Below are 19,180 nucleotides of genomic sequence, written 5' to 3'. Positions count from 1 at the left end.
ATGGCATGGTGACTCAGGAAAAACAGATGAAGCTAGCCTTAGCGAATTTGCTGCTGGTTGCGATGCTTGGTTTGCTTTTCTTTTCTTTTTTAATAGATGCTGACACTCTGCTGCCTTCTGGCATTTGTAGTCATTCACAAAATTCAGGGGAAAAGCCAGCCTCCCAGGGCCCACATACCCCTGGGCTGCTTTTGCCTGTTTCCTTGGCACGGTCAAGTGTCCTAGATGACTTTCTGACCGACAGACGCCCTGGGTGAGGAAATGGTGCTTGTCAGGGCTGTGAGATGGGTGGATCCCACCAGCAAAGTAAGGCTTGTCCCTGGATGAAACCCCAGCACTCAGGACGTGGCCCAGCACTGGGGCAGGAAGGGAAGTCATAGTCCAGGTGTCCTTTCCCCAGTTTTTTTTTTTTTTTTAAGATTTGTTTGTTTATTTGAAAGGCAGAGTTACAGAAAGGCAGAGGCGGAGAGAGAAAGAGAGGTCTTCCATCTGCTGGTTCACTCTCCAAATGGCTGCAATGGCTGGAGCTGGGCTGATCAGGCCAGAAGCCAGGAGCTTCTTCCAGGTCTCCCATGTGGGACTTAGGCCATCTTCTGCTGCTTTCCCAGGCCATAGCAGAGAGCTAGATAGGAAGTGGAGCAGCCAGGACTCGAACCAGCACCCATATGGGATGCCAGCACTGCAGGTGGCAGCTTTACCCACTACACCACAGCGCCAGCCCCATCTTTTCCCCAGCTTACCATCTCCTGGATGCACTGCACTGTAGTGGCCTCCGCCAGCCATTCCTCCTGCGCCCAAATTCCAGGGACCCACCATCAAGTCACTGTATTTTATAATTATTCAAGATCTTTCGTACATATTCAGATTTTTGGCTTTTCTCTGCTTACCCCTCAAATCTGATGGGAAAACAGTGATGAGAAGACAGAGCTGGTGTCTTTCTGTGCTGCTTTCCCATAAAAGGGAGTTTTTTTTTTGTTTGTTTTTTTTTTTTTTTAGCTGAGCTAGGAGAAAATTGTCCTCAGAGTTGAGGGTGCTCCCTCAACAGCACCCCTGTTTCTCTGAACCCCCAGAAAGGGGCCTGCAATAAGCAGTGTGGGAAGAACTTTGTCAGGAGCAGGTATTGAGGTACAACAGGTTTAGACACTGCTTGGGATTGCCCCCATGTCCTGTATTGGAGCCCTGTTTGAGTTCCATCTGCTCTGCTTCTTTTTTTATTTTATTTTATTTTTATTTTATTTTATTTTTTTTTTGACAGGCAGAGTGGTCAGTGAGAGAGAGAGACAGAGAGAAAGGTCTTCCTTTGCCGTTGGTTCACCCTCCAATGGCCGCCGCGGTCGGCGCGCTGCGGCCAGCGCACCGCGCTGATCCGATGGCAGGAGCCAGGAGCCAGGTGCTTTTCCTGATCTCCCATGGGGTGCAGGGCCCAAGCACCTGGGCCATCCTCCACTGCACTCCCTGGCCACAGCAGAGGGCTGGCCTGGAAGAGGGGCAACCGGGACAGAATCCGGCGCCCCGACCGGGACTAGAACCCAGTGTGCCGGCGCCGCTAGGCGGAGGATTAGCCTAGTGAGCCGCGGCGCTGGCCCTGCTCTGCTTCTGATCCAGCTCCCTGCTAATGTGCCTGGAAGGCAGTGGATGATGGGCTAAGTGCCAGGGCCCCTGCCACCTACATGAGAGACCAGGATGGAGCTCCTGACTCCTGGCTTCAGCCTGGCTCAGCCCTGGCTGTTATGGCTATCAGGGGAGTGAACCAGTGGATGGATAATCTCTCTCTGTCTCTCTCTCTCTGCCTTTCAGACAAATAAATGAAATCAATACAAAGAGAATTCTGTGCGCCCAGGGTATGCATGCTGAGGCTGCTTGGGGTAGACGGGGTATGGAAATAGCAAGATGGCACTTCACTCACGAACACATTCCTGCACTTAGAATGTTGCTGATCCTGGGATTTCACACCTGCCGTGCGTGAGCCACAGATATTTTGATTGTTTAACAGTCATTTTGAAATAGCCCTGTGTTTTAGTGATCAAAACCCAAGTATGAGCATATATAGGTTTCATTTTTTTGCACCCAAATAAACCTTTTAATTCCATCCTTCCACAAACTTTCCTGAGTGTGCCTATCTTTATGTGGCACCACAGTTCACAAAATACATGCTCAAACATTTTATTTAATTTGATACTCATGCTAAACCTGTGAGCTGGGCCAAGACATTTGCAGAAGAGGAAACTTGGGTTCAGAGAGGTGAAGTGGCTTGCTTAAGGTCACACAGCTAGTTGATGGCAGAGCTGAATTTTGAATCCCAGGCTAGAACATTTCTAGAACACTGCTTTACTTCTCACTTATGTGTTGGGCTCATAAAACAAAACACACATAAGTTAGATAATGGGTGACAGAAATACAGGGGTTGGCTCAGGAGATAAGATCTGCTGAGTGCATGTAGTGTGGAGGGTTGAGGGGCATGGGCCTGCCCTCAGGGAGCTTTCTCGGACACAGCTGGAGACTTCTGTCTAAGCATTAACAAATGCACATTGTTCGGAAACAAACGGGTGCTGAATAATTGACAGGATCCTTCATGAAAGTCTTGCTATAAGAAAGGGGGTCCGATCAGATCCTGAAGGACAGAGCAGATCCTAAGGGAAGGGCATTCCAGCCAGGCGAGGGGCACGGCGCTGAAAGGAGGGGGCTGTGGGGACGTAACATCGGCTTGGTGGAATATTAAGACACAGGTACAGGGCACTTATCTATTATTTATTGGAAATCTACCCTGCAGACACTGTGTAGAGCTGGGGTTACAGTGGTGAGCACACAAGGCTCCCTCCCTGCTTTCATTTTGCTTGGACTTTGGGAGAGACCAAATGTGGTTTGTTGGTAATAAAATAATAGCACAGACGGGCCAGACTGGCACTGTTGCCATGAAGAAAAAGGACAGGATGCTATGAGGGTCTATACCAGAGCACGGTAATTTAGAATGACGTCTGAGCACGTGTGTGAAGGAGCAAGTGTTACCTAAGCAAATATTTTCAGTGTAGGACTGCTCAGGACAAGGGGTAGGGCATGTGCAAAGGCCCTGAGGGATTTGGAGGACCTAGATAAGGCCTGTGCAGTGGAGTTGGGAGCATGGAGCTGTATGAGAGGAGGCTGGGAGGAGGCACACACCTGATCAGACTTTGGACTTCATTCTAAAAGCCCTCTGAAGCCTGCCAGGAGTATTACAAGCATGGAGGACATGATCAGACTTTCCTTCTAAGAAGGTCTTTTTGGTGGTGGGTGTTTTCGAGGGGGCTATTAGAGGTCTTGGAGCCACCTCTTAGGAGCTGCTTCAGGGACCCAGGCTGGCTTGCTGCTGGGTGGGGGCGGTAGAGATGTGGATGAGGTAAAGGGGACAGTTCCCACTGGGATTTAGGAGCATGAGTCTGTAGGACTCAGAGACCTGTTAGGTGGTGGAAGGGTAGGTGGTAAGGATGGTCCTTGAGTTCTGGGTGCTCCAGTGGGTTGCGTAGTGGAGCTGGCCTCTGAGACAGGGACACGGTTTGGAGAAGATGATGATGAAATCAGCTTTGGATCCCAGGCAGTCAGTTGGGTCTGTGGGTTGGGAGCTGAAGTTGAATTCAGTGTGTAGGTCATTGGTGTGTGATTGGTAAGGGAAGTTCTGGGTGCAGGTGTATTTTCATAAAGAGCATGAATTGAGGGATGAAGAACCAAGCAGCGAGGATGCTCCCTGGTCAGGCGGAAGAGAAGGAGCTGCCCCAGAGAGGTGATAGTGGGGAGGCCGCACACAGGATGCTCGAGTGTTAAACCACTGTGTTGAGTAAACATGCATTTTCAAGGGGCGTGGCGGTATCTTTCCATCCATCTCTACACCTGTGTCATTATCACACCCCCGGACCTGTTACGGGGCAGCTGTGTATCTCTGGGACCCAGGCACTTGTGTAGTGTCCTGCTGCAAAGTACAGTCAGCCCACTGGATCCGCGAGCACCAAGTCTGCAGATTCAACCAGCCACAGATTGAAAACACGGTATTTGGAAAAAAGATTGCATTTGTACCGAACGCATACAGACTCGCTTAGGGAGAAGTACTGGGTGAGGACTGTGCACATAGCAGTCACGTGGTATTAGGTGTGCAAGGAAGCTGGAGATGATTTAGACTCTACAGCAGGATGGGGGGAGGGGAGGTGTTCTGCTCCTATGTTGCTGTTTCGTGTAAGGAGCTGGAGCATTTGTAGATTTGAGAAACTCAGTGGGGGATCCTGGAACAGCTGACTGCCAAGGGACAGCTGTAGGCTTATTTCTTGTTACTGGTGAGACCGATCGCACCGTGTGTGTCTTCTGCTGGGAACAACGACCTTTCCTTTCTCCTACACCACTGCACTTTTGGCCGCCGCTGTGGTTTGTTGCGAATCTGAGCTTATTTAATCCCACAGAGTACTAAACAATGTCTGGTCTCCGTGGCTCTCGCCCTGTTCCCGATACCCCGCCCTCACTTGCCAGCTGGGATCTCTTAATGAGCCGACTGCCCGCAGATGAGCAGCACAGCTCTTTCAGCCGGTGGCACAGGTTTGCAGAGCTGGCCGTTGGAATGTTCCACGGCAGCCTCTCACGGGCATTCTCGTTTCAGGATGGCTGTAGCTCCTCCAAGTTACTGTTTTGTGGCCTTCCCACCGCGAGCTAAGGATGGTCTGGTGGTGTTTGGGAAAAACTCGGCGCGGCCCAGAGATGAAGTGCAGGAGGTGGTGTACTTCTCAGCCGCTGACCATGAACCCGAGAGCAAGGTCGAGGTAAGTGATGCATGGTAGCCACCTCCCCGGCTTTGCCGCCAGCCCCTGTGTCTGCCGTTCCTCCTCCTCTTCCTCCTTGTCCTTTTAAAGATTTATTTATTTGAATGGTAGAATGAGAGTGAGTGAGTGAGTGAGAGAGAGAGAGAGATGAAGAGATCTTATCCACTGGTTCATTCCCCAAAAGGCTGCAACAACTGGTGCTGCTGGGCCAGCCTGGGACTTGAACCCTGCACTCCCGTATGGGATGCTGGTGTTATGGGCAGTGTCTAAACCTGCTGCACCGCAATGCTGACCCCAAGCTGTGACTTCTTTCTTTCAATTTTGACAGGCAGAGTGGACAGTGAGAGAGAGAGAAAGAGAGAAAGGTCTTCCTCTGCCGTTGGTTCACCCTCCAATGGCCGCCGCGGCCGGCGCACTGCACTGATCCGAAGGCAGGAGCCAGGTGCTTTTCCTGGTCTCCCATGGGGTGCAGGGCCCAAGCACTTGGGCTATCCTCCACTGCCTTCCTGGGCCACAGCAGAGAGCTGGACTGGAAGAGGGGCAACCAACCAGGACAGAATCCGGTGCCCCGACTGGGACTAGAACCCGGTGTGCCGGCGCTGCAGGCGGAGGATTAGCCTATTGAGCCGCGGTACCGGCCATGACTTCTTTCTTGAGAGCCTGCCTGTCACTCTGAATTATCTCATCATTTCTGCTGGTTCTTGTTTCTGTTCAAGTTCATAGTTTCTGTTTTTAAAGATTTATTTATTTATTTGAAAGGCAGAGTTACAGAGGGAGAGAGAGAAACAGAGGCAAAGAGAGATCTTCCATCTGCTGGTTCACTCCCCAAGTGGCTGCAACGGCCAGGGCTGGGCCAGGCCAAAGTCAGGGGCCAGCAGTCTCCCATACAGGTGGCAGGGACCCAAGCTCTTGGGCCATCCTCCACTGCTGTCCCAGGTGCATTAGTAAGGAACTGGATTGGAAGCCGAGCAGCCTGGGTATGAAGAGGCACTCATCTGGGATGCTGGTGTCACAGGTGGCAGCTTAACCCACAAGGCCATGATGCCAACTCCCTGTTCCTAGTTTTAAAAGTGAAGCCATATGGAGAACTCCATGGTCACTGTTATGGCCCTTGTTTATACTTAAGTAAAATACTGATGTAGTTCCAAAGTCAAATCTACAAAATGGCATAAATTTTATAGAAATCTAGCTTCCACACCTGTCTCCTTTATTCCATTTTTTTTTTCTTCTCTCTTATTGGTAGCCACGTTTTGGACATCTTTGGTTTATCCTCCTGTTAAAAAAAATTGCATTTGTAGGTAATAAATTACACATACACACACATGCATGCATGTTCACCCAAGTGCTCTTCCTCCTTTCTTATTCACAGTAGCCTGCCATATACTCTTTTCTCCACTTTGCTTTGTTTTTCTGAAGGTTTTTATTTAGTTTATTTTCACTTTACTTGAAAAACACACACATGGTGGGGGTTAGGAGAGAGAGGACACACACACACACACACACACACACACACACACGAGACAGACAGACAAAGAGATTTGCAATCTGCTGGTTCTTCCCAGATGTCCACAGCAGCAGTGACCGGGCCGGGCCAGAGTGGAGCTCTCATATTGGGTGGTAGGAACTCAACCCCTGAGCTGTCACCTGCTGCCCAGGGTGCACGCTGGCAGGAAGCTGAATCAGAGCAGAGCAGAACTCGATCCCTGGTACTCCCATGTGGGATATGGGTGTCCCAAGCAGCATCTTGACTGCTGAGCCAAACGCTCACCCCGCAGTACATTTTTCAACTGAAAACGTATCTTGCAGATCACTGCATACAGTGTATGCAGGTACTTGTCCTTCCTGTTGAGGGATGTGTAGTATTCCTTCTATGGATGTGCCGTGGCCTACCCAGTTCATGTTGCTGGAGGGCGTTTGGGTGGCTTCCCAGTCTTTTGCTGTTAGAAACAGTGCTGAAGGCAGTAATATCCTTGTGCATCGATCACGGTATCTGGTCTTAGATTATGTATTTTTATCATTTTAAAAAGTTATTCATTGATTTCTATTTTAAGTACTTTAAAAAGAATATTTTTGGGGCTAGTGTTGTGGTGTGGCCACCTGTGGTGCCAGCATCGCATATGGGCACCGGTTCAAGTCCCAGCTGCTCTATTTTCCAACCCAGTGCCCTGCTAGTGTGCCTGGGAAAACAGTGGAGGATGGCCCAAGTGCTTAGGCCCCTGCACTCATGTGGGAGACATAGAGGAAACTCCTGGCTCCTGGCTTCAGCCTGGCCCAGCCCTGGGTGTAGCAGATATTTGGGGGAGTGAACCAGTGGTTGGAAGACCTCTCTCTCTCTCTGTCTCTCTGTAAGTCTGCTTGTCAAATATATAAATACATCTTTTAAAAAATGTTATATTTGTCAGTACTTCTTTGGGGTGGATGCCTTGGAATGGGATTGCTGGGTTCATCAGTATGTACTCTGGTAGACACTGCCAGTTTCCTTCCGTTGGGGGTGTCCTGTTATAGTCTCATCAGCCAGGTACAGTGCCTCTCTCTCTACCACCAGAGTGTTTTGTCCGATTTGTTTGATATTTTATTTATTTTTTGACAGGCAGAGTTAGTCAGAGAGAGACAGAGAGAAAGGTCTTCCTTTGCCGTTGGTTCATCCCCCAAATGGCCGCTGAGGTGGCTGCACTGATCCAAAGCCAGGAGCCAGGTGCTTCTCCTGGTCTCCCATGCGGGTACAGGGCCCAAGCACTTGGGCCATCCTCCACTGCCCTCCCAGGCCACAGCAGAGAGCTGGACTGGAAGAGGGGCAACCGGGACAGAATCCAGTGCTGCAACTGGGACCAGAACCCGGGGTGCCGGTGCCGCAGGCAGAGGACTAGGCAAATGAGCCACAGCGCTGGCCCTTGATATATATTTTAGATATTAATTTTACATTCTGCTGTGTTGCTAAATTCTTTTCTTGATTGTGTTCACTTTTTTTTTAAAAGATTTTATTTATGTGAGAGGCAAAGTTACAGACAGAGGGAGACATAGAGGAAAGTCTGCCATCAGCTGGTTCACTCCCCAGATGGCCATAATGGCTGGAGCTGGGCTGATCTGAGGCAAGGAGCCAGGAGCAGTGGACATTCTAGGAGTGAATCAATAGGTAGGAGCGTTTTCTCTCTCCTCTCCTCTTCTCTCTCTCTCTATTTATTTGAAAGTCAGAGTTACAGATTGAGAGCGAGAGAGGGAGAGACAGAGAGCTCTTTCATCTGTTGGCTCACTCCCTAAATGGTTGCAACTGCTGGGGCAGGGCCAGGCCGAAGCCAGGAGCCAGGCGCTTCCTCCGGGTTTCCCACATGGGTGCAGGGACCCAAGCACTTGGCCATCTTCTGCTGCTTTCCCATGCCATTAGCAGAGAGCTGGATCAGAAGTGGAGCAACTGGGACTCAAACTGGCGCCCTGTATAGGATGCCAACATCACAAGTGGCAGCTTTTACTTGCCATGCCACAGCGCCGGCCATGAGCTCGCTCTCTTACTCAAATAGATAATGGAAAAGGTTTAAAAATGTATAAAAGCATATGCCTGAATCTCTGTTTTGAGCATTTTAGGAAAACAACAACTCAGGAATAGGTATTAAATTTTGTCAAAGGTCTTGTCAGTGATTATAGAGATCATCACATAATTTTTCTTTCTGTTTGGACAGTTAAACCCTCTTTGCTTTGTGAAATAACTTTCTCAGTTCAGTTATGATTTTTTTTAAGATTTATTTATTTATTTGAAAGTCAGAGTTACACAGAGAGAAGGAGAGGCAGGGAGGTCTTCCATCCGCTGGTTCACTCCCCAATTGGCTGCAACAGCTGGAGCTGTGCCAGTCCAAAGCCAGGAGCTTCTTCCTGGTCTCCCACGCGGGTGCAGGGGCCCAAGGACTTGGGCCATCTTCTACTGCTTTCCCAGGCCATAGCAGAGAGCTGGATCAGAAGTAGAGCAGCTGGGAGTTGAACCAGCACCTATATGGGATGCAGGCACTGCAGGCGGCAGCTTTGCCCGCTGCGCCACAGCGCTGTCCCCGATATATTTATTTTTAAGGGTGGATGCGCGTTTAAATGGTATTTGTTCAAGGATGAGGAATTTAGAGGAACAAAAATTGGGGCTGATAAAAGAACAAGCTCTTTACAATCAGCCGGTTTCTCTGGCGACCATGCTTTGGTTTGAAGCGAGTACTTACTCAGGTGTCTTTTATTTCCTTATCTGAATCTTGAATCACTGGTTCTGTTTCAGTCCTTAAAATTCACTCCTGAGCCCCAAAGGGCACCAGGGTCCTGGGAGGAGCTGCTTGCTGCAGATGCACTTGACCCAGGTGGTGGAATGCACGGCAGAGCTGAGCTGAGCTTGGCCTCCGCTGTGTGTGGGCTGGGCAGGGACCGCCGTCTCCCACCAGGCATTCACTGTGAGTTCACCGTGAGCCAGACCTCGGAGGCCCTTTCCTGTCGTGTAGGTGAGGGAGAGGGCTGGGCTGGCCGCTTCTCTCTCTCTAGAGCAGGGTGGACTTGGTGTGGATGGAGTTGCTCGGCCTGAGTTGCTCCCTTGATTCTCACACGGGCAGAATTAAATTCCCAGAGGTGGCTACACACAGTGCCATCCCACGTGCACTTCTGCATAGCAAAGGGCAGCTCCTCCCGTGGAGAGGGAGGAATGGGGCCTGAGTCTCGCACCCTGGCTCTGAGGCTCGCTGAGGGCCTGTGGTTGCTCTGACCAGTGGAGCATGGCAGAAGAGGGATGCGTGACTTCCAGGGCTGGACGTAAAAGAGCAGAGCTTCTGCCTGTCCATCTGTCTGTCTGTCTCAACTCCCAAGAGCCCAGGTGTCCATCAGGCTGGGAGGAACTCAGACCACGTTCAGTGAGCACAGGGATCAGATTTCTTCTAAAGCAGGACTGGGATCCCCCCCGGCCCAGAGCCAGTGTCAACTGCAGGCGTGTGCACGTCTGACCCTTGGGGTGGCCCCAGACTCAACACAGGAACGCGGACTCCATCCCTGCTCCTGGCCATCCCCATGCCTGTTCCCTTGTGTTTGTGAGCGTCACATTTGGTAGTTTCAAACCACCGAGCTTTTGAGTAGTTTGTTGAGTAGTGTGTCTACAGCATCACACAAAAGTCATTTGTAGATATGCCTGGAATGATGATTTATAAATGTTGGCTGTCCTTTTTGGGGGTAGATGAAAGAACTCTTAATATTTTTAAAAAAAGATTTATTCATTTATTTGAAAGAGTTAGAGAGAGGGAGTGAGAGAGGGGGAGAGAGGGGGAGAGAAAGAGAGAGTTATTAGACATTTCAAAAGAGCAATTTTATATTTGCAGAAAAATAAACAGGAAACAGAGTTCTCACGTAGCCCTCACCGGGCCTCACTATTATTAGCTTCTTGTGCATGTGAGATATGTTTGTTAGGATGGATGAGCCAATATTGATGCATATTTACCCACTGGAGTCCATGCTGCACACTGTTTGTGTTGTGTGTTCTGTGGTCTGCCACGTGAACAGTAACCTGTGTTCACTGAACCTTGTGTTGTGTGCTCTGTGGTCTGACACGTGGACAGTGACCTGCACCCACACGCTTTGTGTTGTGTGCTTTGTGGTCTCATACCTGGACAGTGACCTGTGTCCGCACACCTTGTGTTGTGTGCTCTGTGGTCCCAGATGTGGACAATGATCTGCATCCACACGCCTTGTGTTGTGTGCTTTGTGGTCTCACACCTGGACAGTGACCTGCACCCACACGCCTTGTGTTGTGTGCTCCGTGGTCTCACACCTGGACAGTGATCTGTGTCCACACACCTTGTGTTGTGTGCTCCGTGGTCTCACACCTGGACAGTGACCTGTATCCACACGCCTTGTGTTGTGTGCTCCGTGGTCTCACACCTGGACAGTGACCTGTATCCACACACCTTGTGTTGTGTCTTTGTGGTCTCACACCTGGACAGTGACCTGCACCCACACACCTTGTGTTGTGTGTTCTGTGGGTTTGCACTCATGGAAAGTGATCTGTGTCTTACATCCTGGGGCCCTAGAGAATAGTCTCACTGCCCTACATTCTTGTGTTCTCCTATGCAGCCTTTCTTCCCTCCTGGCTCTTGGCAGACATCCCTGATCCTGTCATTGTCTGAAAACTTCTGCATTTTCTAGAATGTCATGTGTTTGGAATTTTACGCATGTACCCTTTTTAGACTGCCTTCATGGGCTTTTCAGTGCGAGTATACGTTTCCTCTGTGTCTTTCTGGGCTTGATGACACCTGTCTTTTTGTCACTGAATTTTCCAGTGTCTGAATGCGGCACAGTGTACTCATCCATTCACCTGCTGAAGGGCATCTTGGTTGCTTCCCAAAGTTTGGCAATTATGGGTAAAGCTGCTGCAAGCATTCCTGTACAGACTTTTGTGTAGATAAGTTTCCAGCTCGTGGGTGAAGATGCTTGACAGTGTAATTTTATGTCTTTTTTTTTTTTAAAGATTTATTTATTTATTTGAAAGTCAGAGTTAAAGAGATCGAGAGAGAGAGAGAGAGAGAGGAGATCTTCCATCTGCTGATTCACTCCTCAAATGGTTGCAATGGCCAGGGCTGGACTAGGCTGGAGCCAGGAGTTTCTTGCGGGTCTCCCACATGGGTGCAGGGGCCCAAGCACTTGGTTCAGTTTAGCTGCTTTTCCTAGGTAAATCAGCAGGGAGTTGGATCAGAATTGGAACAGCCAGGACTTGAACCAGAGTCCATATGGGATGTCAGCACTGCAGATGGAACCTTAATCTACACCACAGCACCAGGTCCCGACTCCATTTCTAATCCAGCTCTCTGCTAATGTGCCTGGGAAAGCAGCAGAAGATGGACCAAGTGCTTGGGACCCTGCCACCCATGTGGGAAACCTGGTTGATCCTCCTTGCTTTGGCATGGCCCAACACTGGCTGTTGTGGTCATTTGGGGAGTGAACCAGGGGATGAAAGATCTCTCTCTCTCTCTCTCTCTGCCTTTCAAATCAATAAATAAATCTTTAGAAATTAAGAAAAAGATTAAATGAGTTAATCCATGTAAAATGTGTAGAATGGTGCCTGGCACAATATATAAGCACTAGTATGTCTTACTTTTAAAGTATTCTTTAAATTATCAACCGGCGGCTGGCGCCGCGGCTCACTAGGCTAATCCTCCGCCTTGTCGGCACACCGGGTTCTAGTCCCGGTCGGGGTGCCAGATTCTGTCCCAGTTGCCCCTCTTCCAGGCCAGCTCTCTGCTGTGGCCCGGGAGTGCAGTGGAGGATGGCCCAAGTACTTGGACCGTGCACCCCATGGGAGACCAGGATAAGTACTTGGCTCCTGCCATCGGATCAGCGCTATGCGCTGGCTGCAGCGCGCTGGCCACGGCGGCCATTGGAGGGTGAACCAACGGCAAAGGAAGACCTTTCTCTCTGTCTCTCTCTCTCACTGTCCACTCTGCCTGTCAAAAAATAATAAAAAAAATTATCAACTGGCAAATCCTACTATTTCTATGGAGGTGATCTCGGGATGGTAGATCTCGGGATGGTAATTGCTGTACTTGCTAGAGTTGCCACAGGCTCTTACAAGTCCTATCAATCAGGAAAACCGAATCCGGGTCCTCTCTTCGCCATTGTGAGGAGGTTTTTAGGCGCTGATGCGTGCCTGTGTTCGGTGCCCCGCAGCGCATGCTCTGCTCTGCTAGAACTGCCTGCAGGTGTTTACAAAACCTATCAGGCAAACCGAATCCAAGCCTTCTCATTGCCTTATTGTGGGGGAGACTTATTAGTGTTGGTTCGTGCCTATCTTCGGTGACCTGCAGCTCATACTCTGGTCGAGCTTTGCTGGCGCTTACCGCCTTAAATCAGGCAGACCGAATCCAAGCCTTCTAATTGGCATGTTGAGGGGAGGCCTTATTTTTCTCTATTTCTCTATCTCCGGGCATTCCTACCTCTCCCATTTCACTTCTATCTTCCAGCATTCCCATTTCTCTTTTACTTCACTTCCAAACTTCTGTTTCTCTTATCCCTGCGGCTTTCCGGCACCTCGCCCCGCCGGCGGGTTCCCGGCTCTGCGCCGCTTCAGCCCGCGCGCCTCTCTCATCTGCGCAGCTTCCCGGCTTTGCGCGGCTCCGCGGTCTCCACGCTTAACCCTTTCGCGTCTGAACCACGGCCTACGCCAGCGTTCCCTATCTATTCACGCCCCGTGCTCTCTCTGCACGCGGCGGCTGCCGCGAGTAACACAGCGTAGCTTGCGTCTCCGCCACTAGGATTCAATCTAAGTTCCCCGGGCTAGCCTGGCGAATTCAACCCAGCGTACGTCTCCGCCCCACGATTTGGCTTCCCGTCCTTTGCTCCCCGGGCTAATCAGACGGATCCCAATCTGGCTTACGTCTCAGCTTCTAGTTTCAACTTTTCGCCCCCTATTCCCGGGCTAACCTGAGAACCCCAAAGTGGCTTCCGTTTCCGCCTCGGCCTGCCCCCCACGGCTTCAATTTCCCTAACAGTTTTCTCTACCCGGTATGTTTCCCCAAGCTTTCTTCCAACGATATTCCTCCCTCATTTCTCCTGGCCTCTCCCCACAGTCCGCATCCGAGTCTGTTTGTTCTAGCTTTCACTTTCGCTTTCGACCTTAGAGATTTCTCCCAGCTTCCCCCCGTAGTCCGTATCCGAGTCTATGCCTAGGCTTTCAATAGCTTCTTCCGGCTCCTTTTTCGTCCGGCTTTTCCCTAGGCTGTTTCGAGTCTATGCCTAGGCTTTCAATAGCTTCTTCCGGCTCCTTTTTCGTCCGGCTTTTCCCTAGGCTGTTTGCTAGTCTCTCTCTCTGGTATTTTCCTGCTTCTTCCCGTTTCTTCCCTCCTAAGTTTGCTATCCGTCCTAGGTTTCCTATCCGAGCTAGGTTTCCTATCCGAGTCACGGCACCATTATGTCGCTCCCCCTCTTCGTGGAGGAACGACACAAGACCCTGCGCTGTTCTTTCGTCTGCTCGGCCCTCCCCGGGTTTGCTGCTGGTTCTTCCCGGGTTGGCTACTATCCCTTCCACCTCCGTGGAAGGGCAGTTCCCCCTGGCCACATTCCCCACTTCCGCAGGGGAGCGGCACACCGCCGGCCGGCTCTTCTCGGGGGCTGCACGGGTGTTCCTTCAGCTAGATGTTCCCCATAGATGTTCCCGGTGCATGCCGTTTCTCTCCTCCTTTATAGTCCTTCTCTGCCAATCCCAACTCGGCCGCCCACACGCCGAGTACGCTGCTCTCCAATCAGGAGCAAGTCCTACAGTTAATTGGTTGAACTGGAGGCAGCTGTGCGGAAGCTGTTTACTTCTCTCCCAGCGCCATATTGTGGGAGAGCAGATGCATAGAACAAGTCTTAATTCGAGTAACTCAGTCTAGTCCGGATTGCTCCCCACAGTAATCAGACTTCAGGTCACTGACTCCTGAACCAGTGTTCTATTTTTATTTTTATTTTATTTTATTTTATTTTATTTTTTGACAGGCAGAGTGGACAGTGAGAGAGAGAGACAGAGGGAAAGGTCTTCCTTTGCCGTTGGTTTACCCTCCAATGGCCGCCGTGGCCGGCACTCTGCGGCTAGCGCACCGCGCTGATCCGATGGCAGGAGCCAGGAGCCAGGTGCTTTTCCTGGTCTCCCATGGGGTGCAGGGCCCAAGCACTTGTGCCATCCTCCACTGCACTCCCTGGCCACAGCAGAGAGCTGGCCTGGAAGAGGGGCAACCGGGACAGAATCCGGCGCCCCAACCGGGACTAGAACCCGGTGTGCCGGCGCCGCTAGGCGGAGGATTAGCCTAGTGAGCCGCGGCGCCGGCCTTGAACCAGTGTTCTAGGCATGTACATGTGACCTGCACTGTAACGTTCCTTGACTAAATCTCAGGTAATAAAAGATACACATGACAAACACAAAGTGTCTAGTATGTGCCATACAACGTGGGTGTTGTAAAATGTTTAATCTGTGCCCCTTGCATCGTAAATGACAGTAAATTGAGTTCCTGCTTCTGGCTCCTGCCCTTGGTCAGCCTGGGCTATTTTGGGCATTTGGACAGTTAACCAGCAGATAGGAGCTCTCTCTGTTTCTTTCTCTCTCTTTCTGCCTCTCAAGTAAATTAATAACAATTACATTTTAAAAAGTTGGATTTGGGACAGGTATGTATACTAAGAAAGATGCCACTTGGGAAACCTGAATTCCGTTATTGGAAGGTAACTTTCCTGTTTGGGCAGGCTTTTGAGAGACCATTTCTCTTTTTTCCACCAATGAAAATACTTGCAAGACTAGAATGCTACCAATCAGTGATGGCTGGTGGAGTTCTTAGTGACATTGTCTACGGGGAGGCCATGTTGGTATAGTGTGCGTGTGTGTTTGTGTGTGGGAGGGTCTGAAGGTGGTTTCTTATCATTGGAAAGCACAGATCATTCTGGAATCATAGGGAGCTGTGCAGAGCTCCTGGCTCCTGGGCAGATTGTATGCTGTTCTTCTCTTCAGCCCTGGGGCCAGGGGCTTATGTAGAGAGAGAAATGTCTCACTGGCTTCTCTCTGTCACATCCCCTTCCAAGCCCAGGCCTCTGAAGTGCCCATCCCCAAAGATCCAAAAGTGTCCAGGAAATGTCACGCTGCCTTTTTTGTTTTTAAGATTTTATTTATTTATTTGAGAGGTAGAGTTACAGACAGTGATAGGGAGAGACAGAGAGGTCTTCCATCAGCTGGTTCACTCCCCAAATAGCCACAACTGAAGCTGAGCTGATCCAAAGCCAGGAGGCAGGAGCTTCTTCTGGGTCTATCACGTGGGTGCATGGGCCCAAGCGCTTGGACCATCCTCCACTGCTTTCCCAGGCCCTAACAGAGAGCTGGACCGGAAGAGGAGCAGCCGGGACTAGAACCAGCACCCATATGGGATGCTGGCGCTTCATGCCAGGGAGTTAACCCGCTGTGCCATGGCTCTGGCCCCCATGCTGCTCTTCTAAGATGTGATGAGGGGTGATGCCCTCTGAGGTTCACCCCTCCTTGCCTCTTCATGAAGACACATGTGAACATGAAGGACACATTTCCAAACACTGGTCAAATATGGGGCCAGCATCGTGGCACACCAGGTGAAGCCACCTCCTCTGACACCAGCATCGCATATGAGCACTGGTTCACGTCCCGGCTGCTCAGCTTCTGATCCAGCTCCCTGCTATGGCCTGGGAAAGCAGTGGAAGATGGCCCAAGTCCTTGGGCCCCTGCACCACGTGGGAGACCCAGAGGCAACTCTTGGCTTCTAGCTTTGGCCTTGCCTAGCCCTGACGTAGCCATTTGGGGGAAATGAGCCAGCAGATGGAAGATCTCTCTCTGTGTCACTCTGCCTTTCAAATAAAATAAAAAAAAAATAAATCTTAAAGCCAGTCAGGTAGGAAGCAAGGCACTAATAAAGCAATTAAAACATGCAAGCAGCCTGTGCCCAGGGGTCATGCGCAGTGATGCGTTAGTGCTGCAGGTTTTCTGAAGCTAAAACTGTTTGCCCAAAGCATCTCCATTCCCCTGCCTTCCCCGCACCTCCCCTACTCAGAAGTGGGGCTGACTCATCAACTCGTCCCTCAGTGGTTTTCGCTGGTGGTGCCAGGGTTGTGCTCCCCAGCTGAGTGCCGTAGCGAAGGCACAATGGTTGCGCTTCATCTGTTGAAATGTCTATTGTGTGTGTCTGTTTCTCCCTCCCCTGGGGTCCAGGAATAGTGTGTCCGCGAGTGGGTGGGGGAGACAGCGGCAGGAAGCCGAGCTTGCTTTGCATTTTGGACAGGACTGCGCAAAATGACACAAGGCTGCCTCTGCAGAAGCCTTATCTTTCTGTCTCCAGGACCCCTTTGCCGCTCAGCCTGGCTGAGAGGCAGCCTCCGGAGAGCGTGGCAAGCCCAAGGCAGGCACTTCCTTTAAGGCCTGTGGCTGGCACTGGGCAGTGTGTCTCTCCATGCTGGCTGCTCTGGGCAGCCTCGTGTTGTTCTGTGGCTTTGGCGCCGGGAGTCCCATCACTTGGCAGATTGGTTTTGTGAAAGGCTGAGTGCGAGGGGTAGCCACACAGATGCTCCCCTCTGGCCATAGTCCATGCAGACAGCTTAAAACCAAAGCTGAGGGGCTGGCGCTGTGGCTCAGTGGGTTAAAGCCCTGCCCTGAAGCACTGCCATCCCAAATGGGCACTGGTTCTAGTCCTAGCTGCTCCTCTTCTGATCCAGCTCTCTGCTATGGCCTGGGAAAGCAGTAGAAGACGGCCCAAGTCCTTGGCCCCTGCACCTGCATGGGAGACCTGGAAGAAGCTCCTGCCTTTGGATCGGCACAGCTCTGGCCATTGCAGCCATGTGGGGAGTGAACCATCAGATGGAAGACCCCTCTCTGTCTCTACCTCTCTCTGTAACTTTCTTTCAAATAAATAAAATAAATCTTTAATAAAAAAAACCACCAAAGCTGAGACCAGAACTTTCTCCAGGAGGATCCATCTTTCAAAAACCTTCAAGAATCGATTAATTAACGAGAGAGATTGAGTACGAGCTCCCATCCATTGGTTACTTCCCCACGGAGACAGGAACTTAATCCAGGTCTCCCACGTGGGTGGCAGGAGCCCAGCTGCTGAGTCATCACTGCCGCCTCCCAGGGTCTGCATGAGCAGGAAGTCGGTGTTAGGACTTGGAGCCAGGAATTGCACCAGAGGCTCGGAGATGGGATGCGGGCATCTTAACCGCTTGGCCAAACACCCGGCCCCTGGTGCAGCACTTCAGTGGCCAACACTTTGTTTATTTTGTAGTAGGAATTTGGCTTGGAGAACGAAGTTGGTTTTGCCATGCTGAAAGGAGACTTCAGGTGCTTTTCCGTATTTTTCCTTGGTGACACCTCCTCCTCCCTGACCTCCGGTCCCTCTCATTCTCTGCCTCCTTAGTAATGCGGCCATTGCCAAGCTCAGTGAGTTTTAAAAAAGACAGCCTGTAGAGTTCATGTTCTAGCTGGCTGACTTTATGAAGCTTTGCTAATTATGTCTGGTGTGAATGTTCCTTGTTTTGTGAGATTTGTTCCCAAACAGGGATTTTAAATAAGCGTGCTATGTGGGACCAGTGTGTTCTCCCTCCTCACCCCACCCCCACTGCCAGGTCGGTTGTGATCAGCCTGATTTAAGGCGCAGTGCAGGGGTGTGCATAGCTGTGTCAAGAGGGCCCTTGCTGGGCCCAGGCTTCTAGGGTCCCTGACAGAGGGCCACTGGGGGCTGTCACAGACTCCTGAGGCCCTCACTGGAGATCCCTTTACTTCCTCACCATTCTGGGTTTGGCCTCAAAAGTGCATGCATGGGCTGGCCATTGCAGCCAACTGGGGAGTGAACCAGGAGGTGGAAGACACCCCCCCCCCCATGTAACTCTCACTTTCAAATAAGTAATAAATCTTAAAAAAAAAAAAAGTGCATGCATGTCCAGCATCTTCATAAGTCAGTTCTTACAGGGCCCCACAGTGCAGTGTCTCCATGTCATCACAGTGCACACTGGGGGTGCCCTGGACCAGGAACATACCTTTGGCACCCCCATTTCTCTTTTCTTAGGCTCGTAGCTCTGGAATCTCTCGCTGTCTGGAGGAGCGACTCCATTGCTGCCCGTTGATAAAGCCTCTGGCCACCTGGATGTGGTCCTTTTCTCCTTTGGATCTTGATTTTGCTTCCTCAGACCTTTGTAATGCATCCATCTGTCTGTCTGTCTGTTCATACATCCACCCAAAAAAGATTTACCGATGCCTGCTATGTTCCACACCTGGAATAAGCCAGTGACCTAAATGACAAAAATGACCCTTTCTCTCATGGAGCTTCCGTCTTAGCTGGGGAGATAGCACACATAAAGAGTGTGCATTGGGGCCGGCCTTGTGGAGCAGTGCCTGCGATGCCAGCACCCCTTATAATCACCACTAATCCCTTATGATTGCTGGTTCGAGTCCTGGCTGCTGCACTTCTGGTGCAACTCCCAGCTAATGCACCTGGGATAGCAGTGGAAGATGCTCCAAGTACTTGGGCCCCTGTACTCGTGTGGGAGACCCAGATGGAGTTCCAGGTTCCTGGTTTTGGCCCGGCCCAGTCTGAGCCATTGAAGCCATTTGGGGAATGAACTAGCAGATGGAAGGCCTGTCTCTCTCTGTGTCTCTCCGCCTCTCACTGTAACTCTGCCTTTCAAATGAATACATAAACCTTAAAAGAAACCAAATAAATGAGTCAGCTCTGTAGTATCTTGAAAGGGTGATGGGACTGGGGTGGGAAGACGGGAAAATAGAGTAGGACAGAATGGTTCGGAAGGGAAGGTGCCCTCGGTATCAAGTAGGCATGCCCAGTGTTGCTGAGGTTGTGGGGCGGCTCAGTGACGCTGTTGGCCTGGGGGTCCTGGTGATGTGTGTGCGCCTTCTCTTTCCTTCTGAGCAGGAAGCA

General features: G+C 50.8%; 1 protein-coding gene across 3 annotated transcripts in view; it reads left to right on the top strand.

Annotated features, from left to right (window-relative positions):
* SCRN1 (secernin 1) overlaps positions 1–19,180 on the top strand; it is a 68,995-nt gene that overhangs the window by 20,547 nt on the left and 29,268 nt on the right. For all 3 annotated transcript variants that reach the window (XR_007922327.2, XM_070059692.1, XM_002713733.5), the window contains exon 2: positions 4,616–4,775. Coding sequence is in view for 2 of the 3 variants with exons in the window: in XM_070059692.1 (XP_069915793.1) it covers positions 4,617–4,775 (159 nt within the window). In the remaining variant the exon portion in view is untranslated. The remainder of the gene's footprint in view (positions 1–4,615; positions 4,776–19,180) is intronic.

Source organism: Oryctolagus cuniculus, chromosome 16 (genome assembly GCF_964237555.1).
Source record: "Oryctolagus cuniculus chromosome 16, mOryCun1.1, whole genome shotgun sequence".
Taxonomy (NCBI): domain Eukaryota; kingdom Metazoa; phylum Chordata; class Mammalia; order Lagomorpha; family Leporidae; genus Oryctolagus; species Oryctolagus cuniculus.
Note: the sequence above shows the minus strand (reverse complement) of the source record. Positions and strands in the feature narration are given on the sequence as shown.